This window comes from Rhinoderma darwinii, chromosome 10 (genome assembly GCF_050947455.1).
Source record: "Rhinoderma darwinii isolate aRhiDar2 chromosome 10, aRhiDar2.hap1, whole genome shotgun sequence".
In the NCBI taxonomy this organism is placed as follows: Eukaryota; Metazoa; Chordata; class Amphibia; order Anura; family Rhinodermatidae; genus Rhinoderma; species Rhinoderma darwinii.
This window is the reverse complement of record NC_134696.1, coordinates 58747352-58765634: the sequence shown is the minus strand read 5'-3', so window position 1 is coordinate 58765634 and position 18283 is coordinate 58747352. Positions and strand designations below refer to the sequence as shown.

Genomic DNA, 18283 nt, shown 5'->3' with positions numbered 1-18283 from the left:
CTTTGAAAGGAACGAAGAACCTGGGAGCGAATTTGTGAGAGTGCATCTTGAAACTAATGTTTCACGAGGCTAGCTAGACCTTGACTCCAGGAGAGAACTGAGGAGAGACTTTTCTCCTTTTATCGGCATGCTTTTTCATGCGGCCCACTGCTTGAAGGATCGCAGATTTGGTTTGCTGCCAGATGTGAATAAAAGTCCCAAAAGAAGAATTGGCTGATGATACCTGAGTCATGGCTGGCACAGGAAGAGGAACTCAAGGATGCTGGCTGTACATAATGTAGAAAGGAGATGAGGCAGTACACTTACTTTTGTGATTATTGTACGAGAATTCCGCCCAAGGCAGAAGTTGCACCCAATTGTGGTGTTGGTTGAAAACTAAATGACAGCGATAGTTCTCCAAAATTTGATTGGTCCTCTCCACTTAACCATTGGACTGTGAGTGATCGGCAGAAGAGAAGTCCAGTTTTACATCTAACAGGTTGCACAGGGATCTCCACAACTTGGATGTAAACTGTACTCCCCGGTCCGAGACAATATGCAGAGGAAGTCCATGCAGACGGAAGATGTGTAGGATAAACAGTTTTGCCAGTCGAGGAGCAAATGGGAGACAAGTCAGTGGAACAAAATGTGCCATTTTAGAGAAACGATCCACTACTACCCAGATTGTAGTACATCCAGCAAAAGAAGGTCATTGATAACGTCCATAGCAAAGTGCTGCCACGGGGCATCAGGAAAAGGCAGGGGTAGTAGCAGGCCAGCAGGTTTGGATCGTGTAGATTTGTTCGAGGCACAGTTCGTACATGTGGAGACATAGGCCAGAACGTCACCAGGCAGAGTGGGCCACCAATAGTGACAAGCTATCAAGTACCGTGTCTTACGGACACCAGAGTGCCCAGCTAGTTTAGAGTTGTGGCCCAAGTGGAGAATTTTCTTCCTGTCAGCAGGGCGGACAAAAGTCTTTCCAGATGCAATGTCTCTAATTTGCAGTGGGTTAGCAGTAATAATCCTAGAAGGATCTATGATGTATTGAGGAGTTTCCTCAGAGTCATTGGTTTCGAAGGAATAGTTACATTCTGCTGGAGGAAATAATTTTGAGTAGAAGCCACAAACCACCATCTTGCCTTTGGAATTCTTTTGGCAGAGTAGTGCTCCCGCACCTACGGAAGAGGTGTCCGCCTCCAGAAGGAATTGCCGAGAAGCCTCAGGGTGATGGAGAACAGATGCTGAGATAAAAGCGCTCTTGAGATCAGAAAATGCTGCTGATTCTGCCTCCGGAGGCCAAACCTTGGCGTTCACCCCCTTTTTGTTGAGGGCCGAGATTGGAGCTGTCAGAGATGAGAAGTTCGATATGAATTGCTGAGAGAAGTTAGCAAATCTCAGAAATTGTTGTATGGAACGAAGGCCCTGAGGAAGTGGCTATTCTAAGATGGATCTCACCTTCTCTTGCTCCTTCTTAAGACCATGGTCAGACACGATGTAGCCCAGGAAGGGCAAAGAGTTCTTCTCGAACACAAATTTCTCAAATTTAGCATATAGGCGATTCCCCCTTAACCGCGAGCGAACTTGGCGAAAATGCTTCTGATGTGTCAACAAATCAGGTGAGTAAATCAGGATGTCGTCCAGATAGACCACCACACAGACATACAGTAGGTCTCGGAAAATGTCATTTACAAACTCCTGGAACACAGCTGGGGCATTAACTAGTCCAAAAAGCATTACAAGGTATTCATAATGGCTGTCTCAAGTGTTAAATGCGGTTTTCCACTTGTGACCCTTGCGGATACGGATCAAGTTATAAGCTCCGCGTAGATCCAGTTTGTGAACAACTTGGCCCCACGAATTCTATCAAAAAGTTCTGAGATAAGTGGTAAGAGGTACTTATTCTTGATCGTAATTTGGATCGGTAGTTGATACTTGGACGAAGAGATCCGTCAATTTTCTTCACAAAGAATTCGGCTACTGCCGGAGAGGATGACTTCCGGATGAACCCTCTCCCGAGGTTCTCCTTAACGTAGGCAGACATGGCTAGGGTCTCTGGCAGGGAGAGAGGATAAACTCGACCTTGAGGTGGCGAGGCGTCAGGAAGTAATTCAACAGGGCAATCGTAGATGCGATGGGGGAAGCGTCTCTGCCTCCTTCTTACTGAAGACGTCCGCAAAACTGGCATATTGTGACGGTAGATCGGAAAGTGACTGAGGCAGTGGAGGGAAAACAGAACGAACCTGCGGCATTTGAGGCCCCATTGGAGGACCTCTCCAGAACTCCAATTGAAAACTGGAGCATGTAGGCAAAGCCAAGGCAGGCCCAGCAGGTCAGGGTTGATGGCTTTAGGCAGGACGAGGAAGGTGATCTGTTCTGAGTCAATAACTCAGATTTCAGATGTCAGTGGTTTAGTGATAGACACAATAGGATCGGGCAATGGTAGCGCATTTACAGAGGCAACAGCTAGGGGTCCCTCTAGAAGAACTGTGGGTAGATGTAAGTGGTCCACTAAATCCTGCTGGATGAAATTTGCAGCTGCTCTGGAATCAAGATAGGCAGAGGAGAAGTGTGATGTCTCTCCAGAGACGATGGTCACAGGAATAGATAATTTGGAAGAGGTTTTGATGTTTGGAGTCGTCCCACCTAGAGTTGCCTCTCCAACCAACCCTAGGTGCTGGAGTTTCCCGGCTTTTGTGGACATTGGCGCACAAAATGACCCTTTATGCTGCAGTACAGATGGGAGATAACGAACGCTAACTTGGCCTCATGAGAGGGGAAGAGATGATCTCGTAGTCTAAAATGAGAAGTGCATTGATTGATGAACCCTCTACAAGCTCTAGGGTCACCGTCATAGCGAGGAGGAAGAAGCAGCAATACTGTAGATCCAGAACAGACAGGAGAAGTAACGGACAGTGGAACGGCAGCAGTTTCTGGAAGAGGAGCAGGGAGTTGATCCCTGCGCACACGTAGCTCATGCATATCCGTCTGTATCACCTGAACTATGGTCTTAGGCTATCCAGTGGGTTCCATGGCCTGAGCATACTGTCCCGATCTAGGGGTATGTGGACCCACTAGGCCGCTCCGCCGTAGCGGAGAGGCAGCTGACCAACTCACAGTCTATGCAAAGTCTATGGAAGGAGTGTAGCACAAGGGTAACTGGGTTTAGTCCAGATGGCGGCAAGGGTTCTAGCTCAGATGGGGTACTAGATTTGGCGGGTTGCGCCAGACGTGGCGGATGGTATCCGGTTTGGCCGATGACACCATACATGGTGTATTCCAGCAGGCGTGGCAGGTTGAGCCAGACTTGGCGGATGGTATCTGGGATGGCAGATGACACCAGACGTGGTGTATTCCAGCAGGCAAGGCACAGCTCCGATACTAAACAGGCACAGGAACTAAACAGAGCATGGGATATAGGAGATAGGAGGCAGGGCACGGGAACACTGGGAGCAGGAAAACACTAAGGGACCATTTGCAATACAAACATGGGAAAACCACAACAATGCTCAGGCAAGGAGTGGAAGGGCGGAGCCCTTCTTATAGTCCAGGATGAGCAGGGGTTAATTAGGGAACTTTAACATGTGAGCACGCAGGCCCTTTAAGGCCGGGACAGAGCGTGCGCGCGCACCTTAGCATACAGAGCAGTGTCGGATGGCCGCAAGTACTGCCATCTCCTAGGAGGGAGACACTGGCGGGATGCCAACAGTCTGTGGTCCCGTCCGTCGCAAGGTAAGGAATGGTGGCGGTCCGCAACTGCGGCCGTGACACTAAGCTTGGTTCTAGTGCTGTATATATGTACTGAGCTTGGTTCTGGTCCTGTATTTATGTACTGAGCTTGGTTCCTGGTGCAGTATTTATGTACTGAGTTTGGTTCTGGTGCTGTATTTATGTACTGAGTGTAGCGTCCATGGCCGCGGGCCGTCGGGTTTACTCACCTCCCGACGCCAGCAGCCATGGATCCGTGAGTGCTGGTTCCCATCTCCTTCCTAGGAGACGCCAGCGCTCACTTCCGCTCCGGTCTGCTGTATTCCGTAGGGTGCGCGCGCACGCTCGAGCCCGGCCTTAAAGGGCCAGCACGCGCAGAAAGGAAATTGTCATCATCATCAACTGCCATGATTTCCTGGTCTATAAGAAGGCCCCAGGCTTTCTGATCCTTGCCTGAGCGTTGTTAGTTTTCCCAGTCTGTCTTGCAAATGGTCCCTTAGTGTTTACCATTCCAGTTGTTACCCGTGCCTTGTTTCCTGTTCCTGTTTCCTGTGCTGTGCCTATAGTATCGAGTCGTGCCAGATCCTGTGTCATCTGCCACATCTGGAGGAATCCGCCACGTCCTGTGTCAGCTGCCACATCCGGAGGGATTCGCCACGTGTGGCGCAACCTGCGGCACCTGTGCCATCCGCCACTTTTGGCGTTATCTGCTGCACCCATCTCCATCAGGGCCAGAGCTGTGGCCACTGTCTGGACTATTCAGGTACCCTTGTGCGGGACATTGTATTACTGGGGTTTCTTGTTGTTTGGCCAGCTGCCTCCCCGCTATGGCGGTACGGCCTAGTGGGTCCACTAACCCGCTTTGTGACACTGAGCTTGGTTCTGGTGCTGTATTTATGTACTGAGCTTGGTTATGGTGCTGTATATATGTACTGAGCTTGGTTCTGTTGCTGTATTTATGTACTGAGCTTAGTTATGGTGCTGTATATATGTACTGAGCTTTGTTCTGGTGCAGTATTTATGTACTGAGCTTGGATCTGGTTCTGTATATATTTACGTTATCTTAAGGTAAATGTAGATTTAAACAATAGAGTCTGGTTCTTTAAATTTATATTCATGCACAGCAGATTTTTTTTTCCTGAAACCACAAACAATTTAAATCTATTGACCTTTTTAGGGTCTTAAAGTATTCTGCTTCATCTCTTTTGTATGGCTCATTCAGCTTTTTCAGTGAACTCAAAACCGTGCCAGATCTGTGTCCACCTAAACTGAAATCTGCTAATATATGGTACAGTGTCTTCCGAGTTTGGGGGGCCCACACTTTGTTACCTGCTTGGAGCCTGTGGTAGCCTTAATCCGCCACTGGGTGGTATAGTAGACGTAAGGTTATGTGTCTTACTACGTGGAATTATTCTGGATTCATAGATTTGAAATAATTTTGCTATAATTTGCCTAACTAAATATTAAATGTATTGTTTTATGGAGGGTCATATTTTATTTATGCAGCATTACAGAGGCTCTGTCACCAGATTATAAATTCCCTATCTCTTACATAATCTGATTGGCGCTGTAACGTAGATATCAACAGTGGTTTTTATTTTGAAAAACAATCATTTTTGACCAAGTTATAAACAATTTTAGATTTAAGGTAATTAGTTTCTTATTAGACAACTGGGCGTGTGTTTACTTTTTATCAACTGGGCGTTGTACAGATAAGTGTATGACGCTGACCAATCAGACCAATCAGCATCATACACTACTCATTGTTCCAGTCCATTGTTAGTGTGATTGTGCAGTAATAGTAGCTGTGCTGGAACAATAAGAAGTGTATGACGCTGATTGGTCTGATTGGTCAGCGTCATACACTCCTCTGTACAACGCCCAGTTGGTAAAAAGTAAAAACACGCCCTGTTGTCTATTAAGAAACTAATTAGCATACATCTAAAATTGTTTATAACTTGGTCAAAAATGATTGTTTTTCAAAATAAAAACCACTACGTATCTGTATCTACGTTACAGCGCCGATCACATTATGTAGGAGATAGGGCACTTATAATCTGGTGACAGAACCTCTTTAAATATGCTTAAAAGTTATCTTTCTCTTCAACAAAAAATAAGTGCTCTGTACACAACAGTAAATATAAAGAATAGGTTTACGTACAAAATAAAGGCCTCATTCCACAGTGGGTTAAGAGAAGATTTGACAGTCCTGGTTTTCTGTTTGGTCAAGTTCTTTGGATCAGGTATGAGCTTCAGCTTGACATAAGGATCTGATAAGCCATTAGGATCCATGGGGATAAGATTTCGAGCTTCTCCCACTAAAATGAATAAATAAAAAAAGAGAATTAAAAAATTCTAATATACCACACAACTCCAAGAAGCATTCCCAAAAGAATAAAACAAATGTGTGGATGCATTTTATAGCATTAGTTGTGCATTTTGATGACTGTTTCATGTTAATGGTTCTCTGCGAACAGTCGTATAATATATTTTGGAGAATGGAAAACCTGTATTATCTTTGGTAATCCTACAATACTATTGAAAATAGAGTTAAAAAAAAAAGTAAATGTCTAGTTTTATTGAGTATGTTTTGTCATTCAGATTATGTATTTACCGGTCTTGTCCTATGCACATTAGAGATCACTGAAAAATGATTTAAAACGTTAATGCACAATGCATTTTATAATGGATAATGCTCTCAATACACGTGAGATTAACTGTTGTCTTGAAATGATTGTTCTCCTGGCTGCAATCAAGCTGCAAATAGACTTGGTGGAACAACAAGAAAACCTTTCTACAAATCCCTTCCTACTAACACTATAAAACCACCTACTACATTAAAAGGGTTCTCTGGGATTAGGTGACTAAGCTCCCTTACCAGAGCACAAAACAACTAACATCTAAAGGGTATGTGCACACACACTAATTACGTCCGTAATTGACGGACGTATTTCGGCCGCAAGTCCCGGGCCGAACACAGTGCAGGGAGCCGGGCTCCTAGCATCATAGTTATGTACGATGCTAGGAGTCCCTGCCTCGCTGCAGGACAACTGTCCCGTACTGTAATCATGTTTTCAGTACGGGACAGTAGTTCCACGGAGAGGCAGGGACTCCTAGCATCGTACATAAGTATGATGCTAGGAGCCCGGCTCCCTGCACTGTGTTCGGTCCACTACTTGCGGCCGAAATACGTCCGTCAATTACGGACGTAATTAGTGTGTGTGCACATACCCAAACACATTATACCTGTAGGTGAACCACTGTAATTATAACCATTACTTTTTATAATATTAATATATATTGTAGCAGTGCAGCTACTAAGGGTCAGGATTTGAGCCCAGAATTATATATTTAAAAGGTCTTGGTTTCTGGAGTGGAATAGAATAGTAAAGTTCCCCCCAGTCTTCAGGACAGTCCAGGGTTTGGGCTGCCGTAGGAGTCTCATTAGCTGCAGCCTTTAAAGGGAATGTGTTGCCAGCAAAACATGATTTTTTTTTTTTAGTTAAACAATTAGTGTATAGGTGATTAAACATTGTTCTAATTTTTTTTTTTTTTCACGAGTCAGGAAATATTATAAATTGGATTCAATTGGATTCTAATTTATAATATTTCCCAGCACTGGTCACTAGATGGAGCCATTCCCAAAATTGCAGCATTGCATGTGGTAAAGCAACCACATTGCTTTATGCTGCAAAATTGGGTAAAAAGCCCTCGCTCTAGTGAGCTCTCAGCATCCCCCCTCCTTTATCCTGGCTAGTGCCGGGAGAAACGAGGGGTTTGAACGGTCTAACCTCCTACACTGTGTGTCGCCATTTGTTGAGCTAACACACAGTGTAGAAGGTTTACATACAGTAGTAAACACACACAAACACGAACATACATAGAAATCTCTTACCTGCTCCTGCCGCCGCCGCTCCCTCTGGCCCGTCCGCTCCGTCTGCTGCCGCTGGTCCAAGTGCACAAGTCCAGAAGCCGCGACCGGAAGTAGTAATCTTACTGTCCGGCCGCGACTTCCGGTCCACAGGAAAATGGCGCCGGACGGCGCGCATTTCAAATTGAACTGTGTGGGAGCGGCGCATGCGCCGTTCCCACACAGCGGCGTACATGTTAGTGGATGGAACGGGCCCCATTCGCAGTCCCTATGGGACTGGAGCTGCCGTATTCCATGTCTGTATGTGTCGTTAATCGACACATACAGAAATGGAAAAAAAAAATGGCAGCCCCCATAGGGAAGAAAAAGTGTAAAAATAAGAAAAAGTAACACACAAACACACAAATTAATCCAAACGTTTTTAATAAAGCACTAACATCTTTAACATATTAAAAAAAAATTGTGGTAACACTGTTCCTTTAAGGCTCCTTTAAGATAGGTGTGATCTATTCATACTAGGCTCCCAGTCTGAGGTAGACAGGTATTGCCAGCCTGTGGGAGTCAGAGGTTCTGGTAAGAACATATGTTTGTTGTGAGGTGCTGGGACTGAAGGCCTTTCACCCTGGTAGCTAGGGAAGCCGTATGTCTAGTTAGAGGCTGCACGGCCTAGGGTTTATTTTTTAACTGTTTTTTACAACCGCTATTCATGTATGAAGACAATAAAGCTGGTTGCGGCCAGTTTCATACCGAATCCACTGTCTTGGAGTGAAAATTCTTAAGTGTGCCAACCATCTTACCCTGGAGATGGCGGTCCTGTGAGCTAACTTACCCCAAGTTGTCACATATGGTGGACAATTGCTTTGGGCACAAAAAGGGCACCTGGAATTTAAAAGGTCAGAAGCTGGATTTTTGAAAGTGACTGTCTCTGAGGAGAGAGGCTGTTTATGCTGAGTTGTCAAAGTTTGGAGACCGTTGAGATGGGTCTTATGGAGGAATCTGTCAAACAAATGTGGCAGATACAGCGGCAGGAAGACCTTGCTAAACAAAATCATCATACCCAAAGTGTCCAGTTTGAAGCAGAGCGAGAGTCTGTGTGGGCACAACTGCCTATGTTGCTGGATAAAGGGACCTCTGCACGAGGTGGATGCTCCACAACACAAGGTGCCTTGATGTCGGTGACTCCTAAAGTTTTGGAAAAGGTTTGCAAGTAAGATCAAAGAGCTTGGATGCCAAAGATACAAGCTGTGAGTGCCGTTGCTAAGGGCAACCAATCAGAGCCAGGCTGGAGCGAATTGCTGCATGGGCCGATGTCCTGCTGCTGAGTGGCCAAGTGTTAAAAAGTCAAGTTGTCTGTGGCGCCATAATGCCGTTGCTAGGGGCAACAAAGTTCAACAGCTGGTGGCTGTTTCTCACTCGAAGGAGCTGTGCGGGAAGTGCCATCAAGCGGAGAAATGTGCACTTAGTTGTCCTTTGGTCAAGATGCCAGAGGAATGGCAGACCAAGACCTTGAAGTTGGTGGCGGGTGGAGTTCCACTACTTGTTGATTTGGATCCTACCCAGGCCGTGTCGAGGGTGCAACCAGACATTTTGCTATTCGTTAAGAAGAATCCTTACAGTGGTGAGACTGTTCTTCTTACTTTTGAAACAGATTTTGGGACTGTGCAGCACAGACTTATAAAATGTAAGGAACTTGGTGTGGAATTTGTGCTTGGCAGAGACTTTCCTCATTTTTGGCAGCTATGGGAGAAAGACAGTATCCCAAATAAACATGGTGGCTAGTCCTTCTTTAGAGTATGCTACTGCTAATTCTAAAGGGGGACAAGCACCTGTTGTAACTCTGTCTGATGATAAAAATGTGTTTTCTGTAATATCTGTAGAAAATGACACACAACAGGTATGTGATGACACTAACAAAATGTCCAGTTTTGCACTTAACATGTCTGTAACACATGAACACGTCACCCAGTCTGAACAGGTAAATGCAGCGTGTGAACGAGCTGGTAAAGAAATAGCAGCTGAGACAGAAGAGACAAGTGTGCCCCTGGTGGCCGGAGTTGAGAATGTCGAGAATGTCACATGTGATGTGCGTTCTGTTACTAATCGTAACCAAGAGAATAATGTTGCCATGTCAGTTTTGGATGAAACTAATGTGGTTGCTACTGGCAACCAGCTGCATTGTGCATCTGTGATTGACTATGATCAAATAAGTTTTACTGAAGGAGTGGGTGAATTTGACAAAATGCAAGTTGTAGGTGTGACCCTGAGTAAAACGGAAGGTTCTCTCATAGAGGTTGATACCGGAGATGCTGAAAAGACGTTTACACATTTTACAGCAGAGAGGGAGCTATTAAATAGAGCCAGTGAGGTGTGTGCGGTGGTGGATGTGTCCTTGGATACTGAAGTCCCATGTAATAGACCAGGTGTATCTGAGGAGATTTCCCTAGAGGTTGGGATTTTTGATGGTGACCTGGAGTACAGCCCGGCCATACCTAATAATTGTGATGAAAATGTGCATGGTGCAATAGATGTGACTGCAGCTGTAAGGGATCTGCCAGACACAACTTCTGTATCGACGCCCATAGGTAATCAGTCTGCACCTGCTCCTAAGTCTGAGAGAGTGACACGATCTTCTACCAGTCAGGCTGGGAGGCTGAGGAGTGGGAGAGCCTATCACAGCCTGGCCAGACGGAGCTAGCTCCCGCCCTGTGTCTATTTATACCTGCCTTTCCTGTTCCTCCTTTGCTTGTGATTCTTCTCTGCTGGTTTCCTGGCCCTGCTGCAGCTTCTCGAACTACTGATCCTCTGCTTGTGTTTGACCTTGGCTTTACTGACCACTCTTCTGCTCTGCGTTTTTGTACCTCGCTCATCTCCTGGTTTGACTCGGCTCGTTCACTTCGTTTGTTGCTCACGGTGTCCCCGTGGGCAACTTCACCATTTCCCTGGCTTCTTTGTACCCTTGTCTGTTTGTCTGTCGTGCACCTATTGAGTGTAGGGACCGTCGCCCAGTTGTACCCCGTCGCCTAGGGCGGGTTGTTGCAAGTAGGCAGGGACTGAGTGGCGGGTAGATTAGGGCTCACTTGTCTGTCTCCCTACCCCGACATTACAGCAGCACCTTTAGAAATGTTGCCCCCTACAGGTCATTCTTATCCTTTAGAAAAGGAGACGGATGTAACGCTCACTCATTCCAAGGAGGTGGAGGAAGCACAGGAGTTAGCCTTCAAACCTTGTACAGTGGATGCTACTACAGTGTATGCCACTAAGCAGGAGCAGGGCCCTAACACTGCTGTGGAGATGACCACTCTTTGGTCTAATAATCTTAAACCTGAAGTGTCTGAACAGTGTCATGGGAAATTCTCCCTGGGTAGCCAGTCTGAGCATGTAAATGTTGAGACACATGTTTTGGACTCCAAGATGGAAGGGAATAAAGCTACTGAAAGTGGTGTTGTAGCTGATAATACATTGCGTACCACATCCAACGCATGTATATGTTATGATGCTCAGGTTCCATGGCTCAGAGCGAGTCAGGCAGATTGTAGTGAGACGAGTCAATGTACGTGCTCACCCTTGTCAGCACACAAAGAGTTAATCCCTGACCGTTTATGGGCAGTAACTGACGTAACATTGTCACATGAAAGTAAAATGCAGAATGATAAAGAATAATCTGCTAATACTCCAGAGCAAATAGATTATGGACCTTCCATAGAGAAAGGTCTACAACCTCATGTTGAGGAGATGGTCGCAGAAGATGACGTGTGTGATAGAGAAGAGCCCCCTTGTTCTGATCGGCACAGTGACCTGCAGTGTACTCGGGATGAGATTGATATTATGATGCCCCAGTGTTGGGTGAGAGAGAGAGTCTAATATGGAGGATGTAAATTATTCCCATGCTGTTAATGTTGAATTAAACCAAGAAGATGTGATTTTGAGGTGTGTTCAACAGAAAGGAACAAAGTGTGTGCCACAATTACTGCGAGAATAGATTTTTATGTTGCAGAGTTTGCTGCAGATCTATATGATTGCAGTGGAGAACATAGTGGTAATGTATACACATCTGCCTCTGAAGTTTATCTTGATCCTATTGAGTTGTCAGAGTACACAATGGATCTGGTGGATCACACGGAGTCACATGACCGGGATGTATACTCATCTTTTACCACTGCCGGAGCAATTGGTTGAAACCTCTGGTAAAGTAACACTTGACGTGGTTGAAGAAACTGTATCTCATAAACATGAATTGAAATGTTGTAAAGTATTTGATATTGCAGAGAAAGTGTCTTGTGTCCTTCTCCTAGTGGAAAGTACACATATTCATAAGGGAATGATGGACACGTGTCAAATATCTGATGTAGGACAGTGCTTCCAATTAGGTGGTATATCATATGGTTTATGCAATATAGTACCCCAATGCAGGAACTTTGACCCTGGGGGTTGTAGTCAAGTGATCCCACCAATGGTTGTGATCAGAGGGGGAGGATATATAGCAGTGCAGCTACTACTTTCTCCTTATTTATTAGGCAAGAAACCTGGAAAAAGGTCTGGGTTGCTGGAGTGGAATAGAATAGTAAAGTTCCACTCCGCCTTTAGGACAGTCCAGGGTTTGGGCTGCCGTAGGAGTCTCATTTGCTGCAGCTGTTAAGGCTCCTTTAAGAAAGGTGTGATCTATTCACACTAGGCTCCCAGTCTGAGGTAGACAGGTATTGCCAGCCTGTGGGAGTCAGAGGTTCTGGTAAGAACATATGTTTGTTGTGAGGTGCTGGGCAGAAGGCCATTCACCCTGATAGCTAGGGAAGTTGTATGTTTAGTTAGAGGTTGGACGGCCTAAGGTTTATCTTTTAACTGTTTTGTACAACTGCTTTTCATGTGTGAAGACGATAATCCACTTTTCATACTGAACCCACTGTCAGTTTCATACGGAATCCACTGTCTTGGAGTGAAAACTCTTAAGAGTGCCAACCATCTTACCCTGGAGATGGCGATCCTGTGAGATAACTTACCCCAAGTTGTCACTACACACATATATATATACTACCGTTCAAAAGTTTGGGGTCACCCAGACAATTTTTGTGTTTTCCATGAAAACTCACACTTATATTTATCAAATGAGTTGCAAAATGACTAGAAAATATAGTCAAGACATTGACAAGGTTAGAAATAATGGTTTTTAATTCAAATAATAATTTTCTCCTTCAAACTTTGCTTTCGTCAAAGAATGCTCCATTTGCAGCAATTACAGCATTGCAGAACTTTGGCATTCTAGCTGTTAATTTGCAGAGGTAATCGGGAGAAATTTCACCCCATGCTTCCAGAAGGCCCTCCCACAAGTTGGATTGGCTTGATGGGCACTTCTTGCGTACCATACGGTCAAGCTGCTCCCACAACATCTCTATGGGGTTGAGATCTGGTGACTGCGCTGGCCACTCCATTACAGATAGAATACCAGCTGCCTGCTTCTTCCCTAAATAGTTCTTGCATAATTTGGTGGTGTGCTTTGGGTCATTGTCCTGTTGTAGGATGAAATTGGCTCCAATCAAGCGCTGTCCACAGGGTATGGCATGGCGTTGCAAAATGGAGTGATAGCCTTCCTTATTCAAAATCCCTTTTACCTTGTACAAATCTCCCACTTTATCAGCACCAAAGCAACCCCAGACCATCACATTACCTCCACCATGCTTGACAGATGGCGTCAGGCACTCTTCCAGCACCTTTTCAGTTGTTCTGCGTCTCACATATGTTCTTCTGTGTGATCCAAACACCTCAAACGTCGATTCGTCTGTCCATAACACTTTTGTCCAATCTTCCTCTGTCCAATGTCTGTGTGCTTTTGCTTGCCCATATTAATCTTTTCCTTTTATTAACCAGTCTCAGATATGGCTTTTTCTTTGCCACTCTGCCCTGAAGGCCAGCATCCTGGAGTCGCCTCTTCACTGTAGACGTTGACACTGGCGTTTTGCGGGTACTATTTAATGAAGTTGCCAGTTGAGGACCTGTGAGGCGTCTATTTCCCAAACTATAGACTCTAATGTACTTGTCTTGTTGCTCAGTTGTGCAGCGGGGCCTCCCACTTCTCTTTCTACTCTGGTTAGAGCCTGTGTGTGCTGTCCTCTGAAGGGAGTAGTACACACCGTTGTAGGAAATCTTCAGTTTCTTGGCAATTTCTCGCATGGAATAGCCTTCATTTCTAAGAACAAGAATAGACTGTCGAGTTTCACATGAAAGCTCTCTTTTTCTAGCCATTTTGAGAGTTTAATCGAACCCACAAATGTAATTTATTTTAAGCATTGTTTTGGTATTTTACATGTTTTGTAGATGGACCTTTTTTCCTATATGGGGGAGATTTATTATTACTGTCTCAAACTTAGACTGGATTAAACTAGACCAGACTGACAGAAGCAAATTTATCACAGTAGTGCACGCTAGTAACATTGTTCTCCTTAAAGAAAAATACAATCGGAGACCAAATTAATGTTGAACAGATTGTTTTACTGAACACAAATGATAATACAGTGATACGTAAAGCATATGGTTACTTTCTTTTTATGAGGCTAAATGATTAATAAATTTAGACAAAAAAAAAATGAAATTTGTAAATGTCACCTCTACTTTGCTTTTATTCCCGTGAAACACAGTTTTAAAATAGGGTGATTTATGGGGACTTCCTAATATATAAGGCCTTCAAAGCCACTTCAGAACTGAACTTGTCAGATTTGAAAAAAATCGTCTATGCCCTGAAGGCCAGGACAGGCTGCGTCCTGAAGGGGTTAAAACACTGGACATCCTTTCAAGATGATACTGACAGTACTCAGAGCAGTGCCCATAGTGCCAGCTTCACAGATGTTTCCTTAGTTACACCTCCCAACTTTCAGACAGACAAAGACTGTCAGGCAATTTTTTTGTGTCCAACCTTTCTAGGTGCTTTCGGAGCCCCCCTAACAATGCCGGCTACAAGGTGCAATTAGCGACTGCCATAGAACCTTAGAGCAATAGCTGCATGCTTGCATATACTTCCTTATGCCAAATCATACAAAGTGCCAACCACATGCCCTAATAAATCCCAGCCAAGTGCCTGCCCTATGCCCCTCATAAGTTCAACTGGCATAATCCCAACATACATGACCCCCATAAATACCTGCCACCTGGCCAACTATACAAAGTTCCTGCCACATGACCCTATAAGTGCCAGCCAACATATAGTTTCATGAGGGCCAGCCATCTGTCCTCCATATACAGTGCAAACCACAGCCCCCCCCCACACCTTATAGAGTACTCACCTCTTCCGGTCTTCCCTCATGTGCCTCGTAGTGAGTAGGAGGCAGCATCGCTGGCAGAATTGATTATGTTTCCTCTAAAACAGAGGAGAGGTTTGTTTCCTGCGTTCCAAAGGGTCCCTGGCACACAGATCCTTTCAGTATTCAGGAACACCAAGTATGGACCCAAACTCATAGCAGTACCCCGGGATGGATGGCATGGTTTACAAAATGCTATCTCATTGCTATGTCATTTGGCCATTTTTTTTTATATATTGATAACTGATACTAAGCTGTATATCTTAATTAGAGATGAGCGAACTTATGAAAAGTTCGGTTCGGCAGGTTCGCCGAATTTCACGAAAAAGTTCGATTCGGACCGAACTAGTTCTGACCGAACCTGTAATTTCCGTGCGCCGAGCATGGTACTGTCCAGGGTGCTGAAAGAGTTAATGGGCTGCACTAACTCTTTCAGCAACCTTGACAGTACATGCTCGGCGCGCGGAAAATACAATTTTAATGTAATAAAAAAAATAAAAAAATACGTTCATACTTACATTCCTCCTGTCCGGCCTCCAGCGATGACGGTTCATCCATGTCGCCGCTGCAGCCAATCACAGGCTGTAGTGGCGGTCACGCACGTCACGTGACCGCCTCTGCAGCCAATCACAGGCTGCCACGGCCTCTGCAGCAAATCACAGGCTGCAGCGGCCTCTGCAGCCAATCACAGGCTGCCGCATCAGGAAAGAAGGTCGGACTAGAGGAAGAAGAGGGACTCGTCACCAAGACAACGACCGGGTACGTATGAAATGCTTTTTATTTTATTTTTAATCAGCAGCCACTTTTCTCTATCAGTGATTGATAGAGACAAGTGGCTGCCGATTTGTATAATGTTTTTGACCGGGTTCGGTCAAAACGTGTTCGGCCGAACCCGGTGAAGTTCGGATTCACTGCGAACCGAACTTTTCCCGATGTTCGGACCGAAACCGGGTTCGGTTGTCCCGGTTCGCTCATCTCTAATCTTAATGTCTAAGCTGAATCAGTGGTCATGCTACTTAAATTATTCGTTAGTAGTCTTTTGACACTTGAAATTTATTTACAGATCTTTGTCATCTACTTTCCATGTTTGCCAGCAAGATTATAAATTCTCTTATAGAAAGTACAATTCTACAGCCTAAATATGCAACATTTTGGCCAAATGAACACACTACTGTAATTGCCCGTGCAGCTTAGGCCTTTATGAAACTGTCTCCCAGTGTCTAAGTGGTTGTGAAGAATGTTCAAAAATAGTCATGAAATTTTAAAGTGCTAAAGTTTTATGATCTCAGTGCTGGCAAAAGCCTTCTCTGACCCCATCTTTCACCCTAACACGGCCATGACTGAAACCAATCTGTCATTGACATCCCTCAGTTAAGGACTTGTGCAAAGTGCTGTTTTATGCAGTTAACAGCAGATGCCCTGAAGCAAGAGCTGTCAGTGAAAGTTTAATGCCAAAGCGAGGAACAGACTGCAGTAACATGAAGATATGATCCTTGTGGTAGAGCTGCAGCCATGGAGACCACAAGCACATGAGTAAGGCAATCTGAATATATGCAATGCAATGCAGCTATGCTGATAATGAAGAACATAATACTGTATGCAGTGGCGTAGCTATAGGGGTCGCAGCGGTCGCAACTGCGACCGGGCCCCGTAGCTAGGGGGGCCCGCAGGCCCCCCTCACCACACTAGCGCTGCAATGATTACTCTACATTGCTGGGTCCCTGCTGTGGTACAAAAGAGACCCAGTAATGTAGCTTAAAGCATTGGTGGCAGCTCCGCTGTCAGAGAGTCATTGCGGGGGAACAAGAGGGTGGAAAATGAATGATAGATGAATCCACTCATCTTACGAGACCCAGGCCCGCCCACTGTACTGTCCACCAATCAGCTCACTTCTTGCTGTTTCCCTCTTCCTCGTGACCTGTTCAGAGGGAAAGGAATGGCTACAGCAAGAAGATGGTGCGCGTGTCTGCTGCTCCCCTGCAGTACGAGCTGCTCTCTGACCCCACAGCAGATGTAAGTAGCAACTACTAATCCAGCTCTTAACCCCTTCACTGTGTGTGTGTATGTCTGTCATGCTGAGCAGTCACACCTCAGGGCTGACAGTTTAGCATAACAGACAAAGTATCTATCTATCTATCTATCTATCTATCTATCTATCTATCTATCTATCTATCTATCTATCTATCTATCTATCTATCTATCTATCTATCTATTCTATCTATCTATCTATCTATCTATCTATCTATCTCATATCTATCTATCTATCTATCTATCTATCTATCTATCTATCTATCTATCTATCTATCTATCTATCTATCTATCTATCATCTATCTATCTATCTATCTATCTATCTATCTATCTATCTATCTATCTATCTATCTATCTCATATCTATCTATCTATCTATCTATCTATCTATCTATCTATCTATCTATCTATCTATCTATCTATCTATCTATCTATCTAACTAACTAACTCATATCTATCTATCTATCTAACTCATATCCATCTATCTATCTATCTATCTATCTATCTATCTATCTATCTATCTATCTATCTATCTATCTATCTATCTATCTATCTATCTATCTATCTATCTATCTATCTACAGAAATGCAAAAACAGGCAGCACACCATAGATTGAGTGAAAAAAAGAGGGTACTTTATTGGCCCCAAGTGCGACGTTTCAGCTCTATCCACTAGAGCCTTTCTCAAGCCTTGGCTCTAGTGGATAGAGCTGAAACGTCGCACTTGGGGCCAATAAAGTACCCTCTTTTTTTCACTCAATCTATGGTGTGCTGCCTATTTTTGCATTTCTGTTGATATTGAGAGCTTGGTCTGCTCCCTGGGACCTGCACCCACATCTTCTTATTCACCGGTGCTGCTGGATTTTGTTTATCTATCTATCTATCTATCTATCTATCTATCTATCTATCTATCTATCTATCTATCTATCTATCTATCTATCTATCTATCTATCTATCTATCTATCTATCTATCTATCTATCTATCTATCTATCTAATCTCTCATCTATCTATCTATCTATCTATCTATCTAATCTATCTATCTATCTATCTATCTATCTATCTATCTATCTATCTATCTATCTATCTATCTATCTATCTATCTATCTATCTATCAATTCAATTCAATTCAATTCAATTCAAAGAAGCTTTATTGGCAGGACCAAATACATATTAGCATTGCCAAAGCAAGTAAGAAGTAAGGGAATGAGGGATAGGGACTCTGTCTGTCTGTCTGTCTGTCTGTCTGTCTGTCTATCTATCTATCTAATCTCTCATCTATCTATCTGTCTGTCTGTCTGTCTGTCTGTCTGTCTGTCTGTCTATCTATCTATCTATCTAATCTCTCATCTGTCTGTCTGTCTGTCTATCTATCTGTCTGTCTGTCTGTCTATCTATCTATCATCTGTCTGTCTGT

General features: G+C 44.3%; 1 protein-coding gene across 1 annotated transcript in view; it reads right to left on the bottom strand.

The window, feature by feature from the left end:
* The window catches only part of PRKCG (protein kinase C gamma), a 565988-nt gene that overhangs the window by 156376 nt on the left and 391329 nt on the right, over positions 1 to 18283 (bottom strand). Inside the window, exon 6 of the mRNA XM_075839972.1 lies at positions 5849 to 6005. Coding sequence (XP_075696087.1) covers positions 5849 to 6005 — 157 coding nt within the window. The remainder of the gene's footprint in view (positions 1 to 5848; positions 6006 to 18283) is intronic.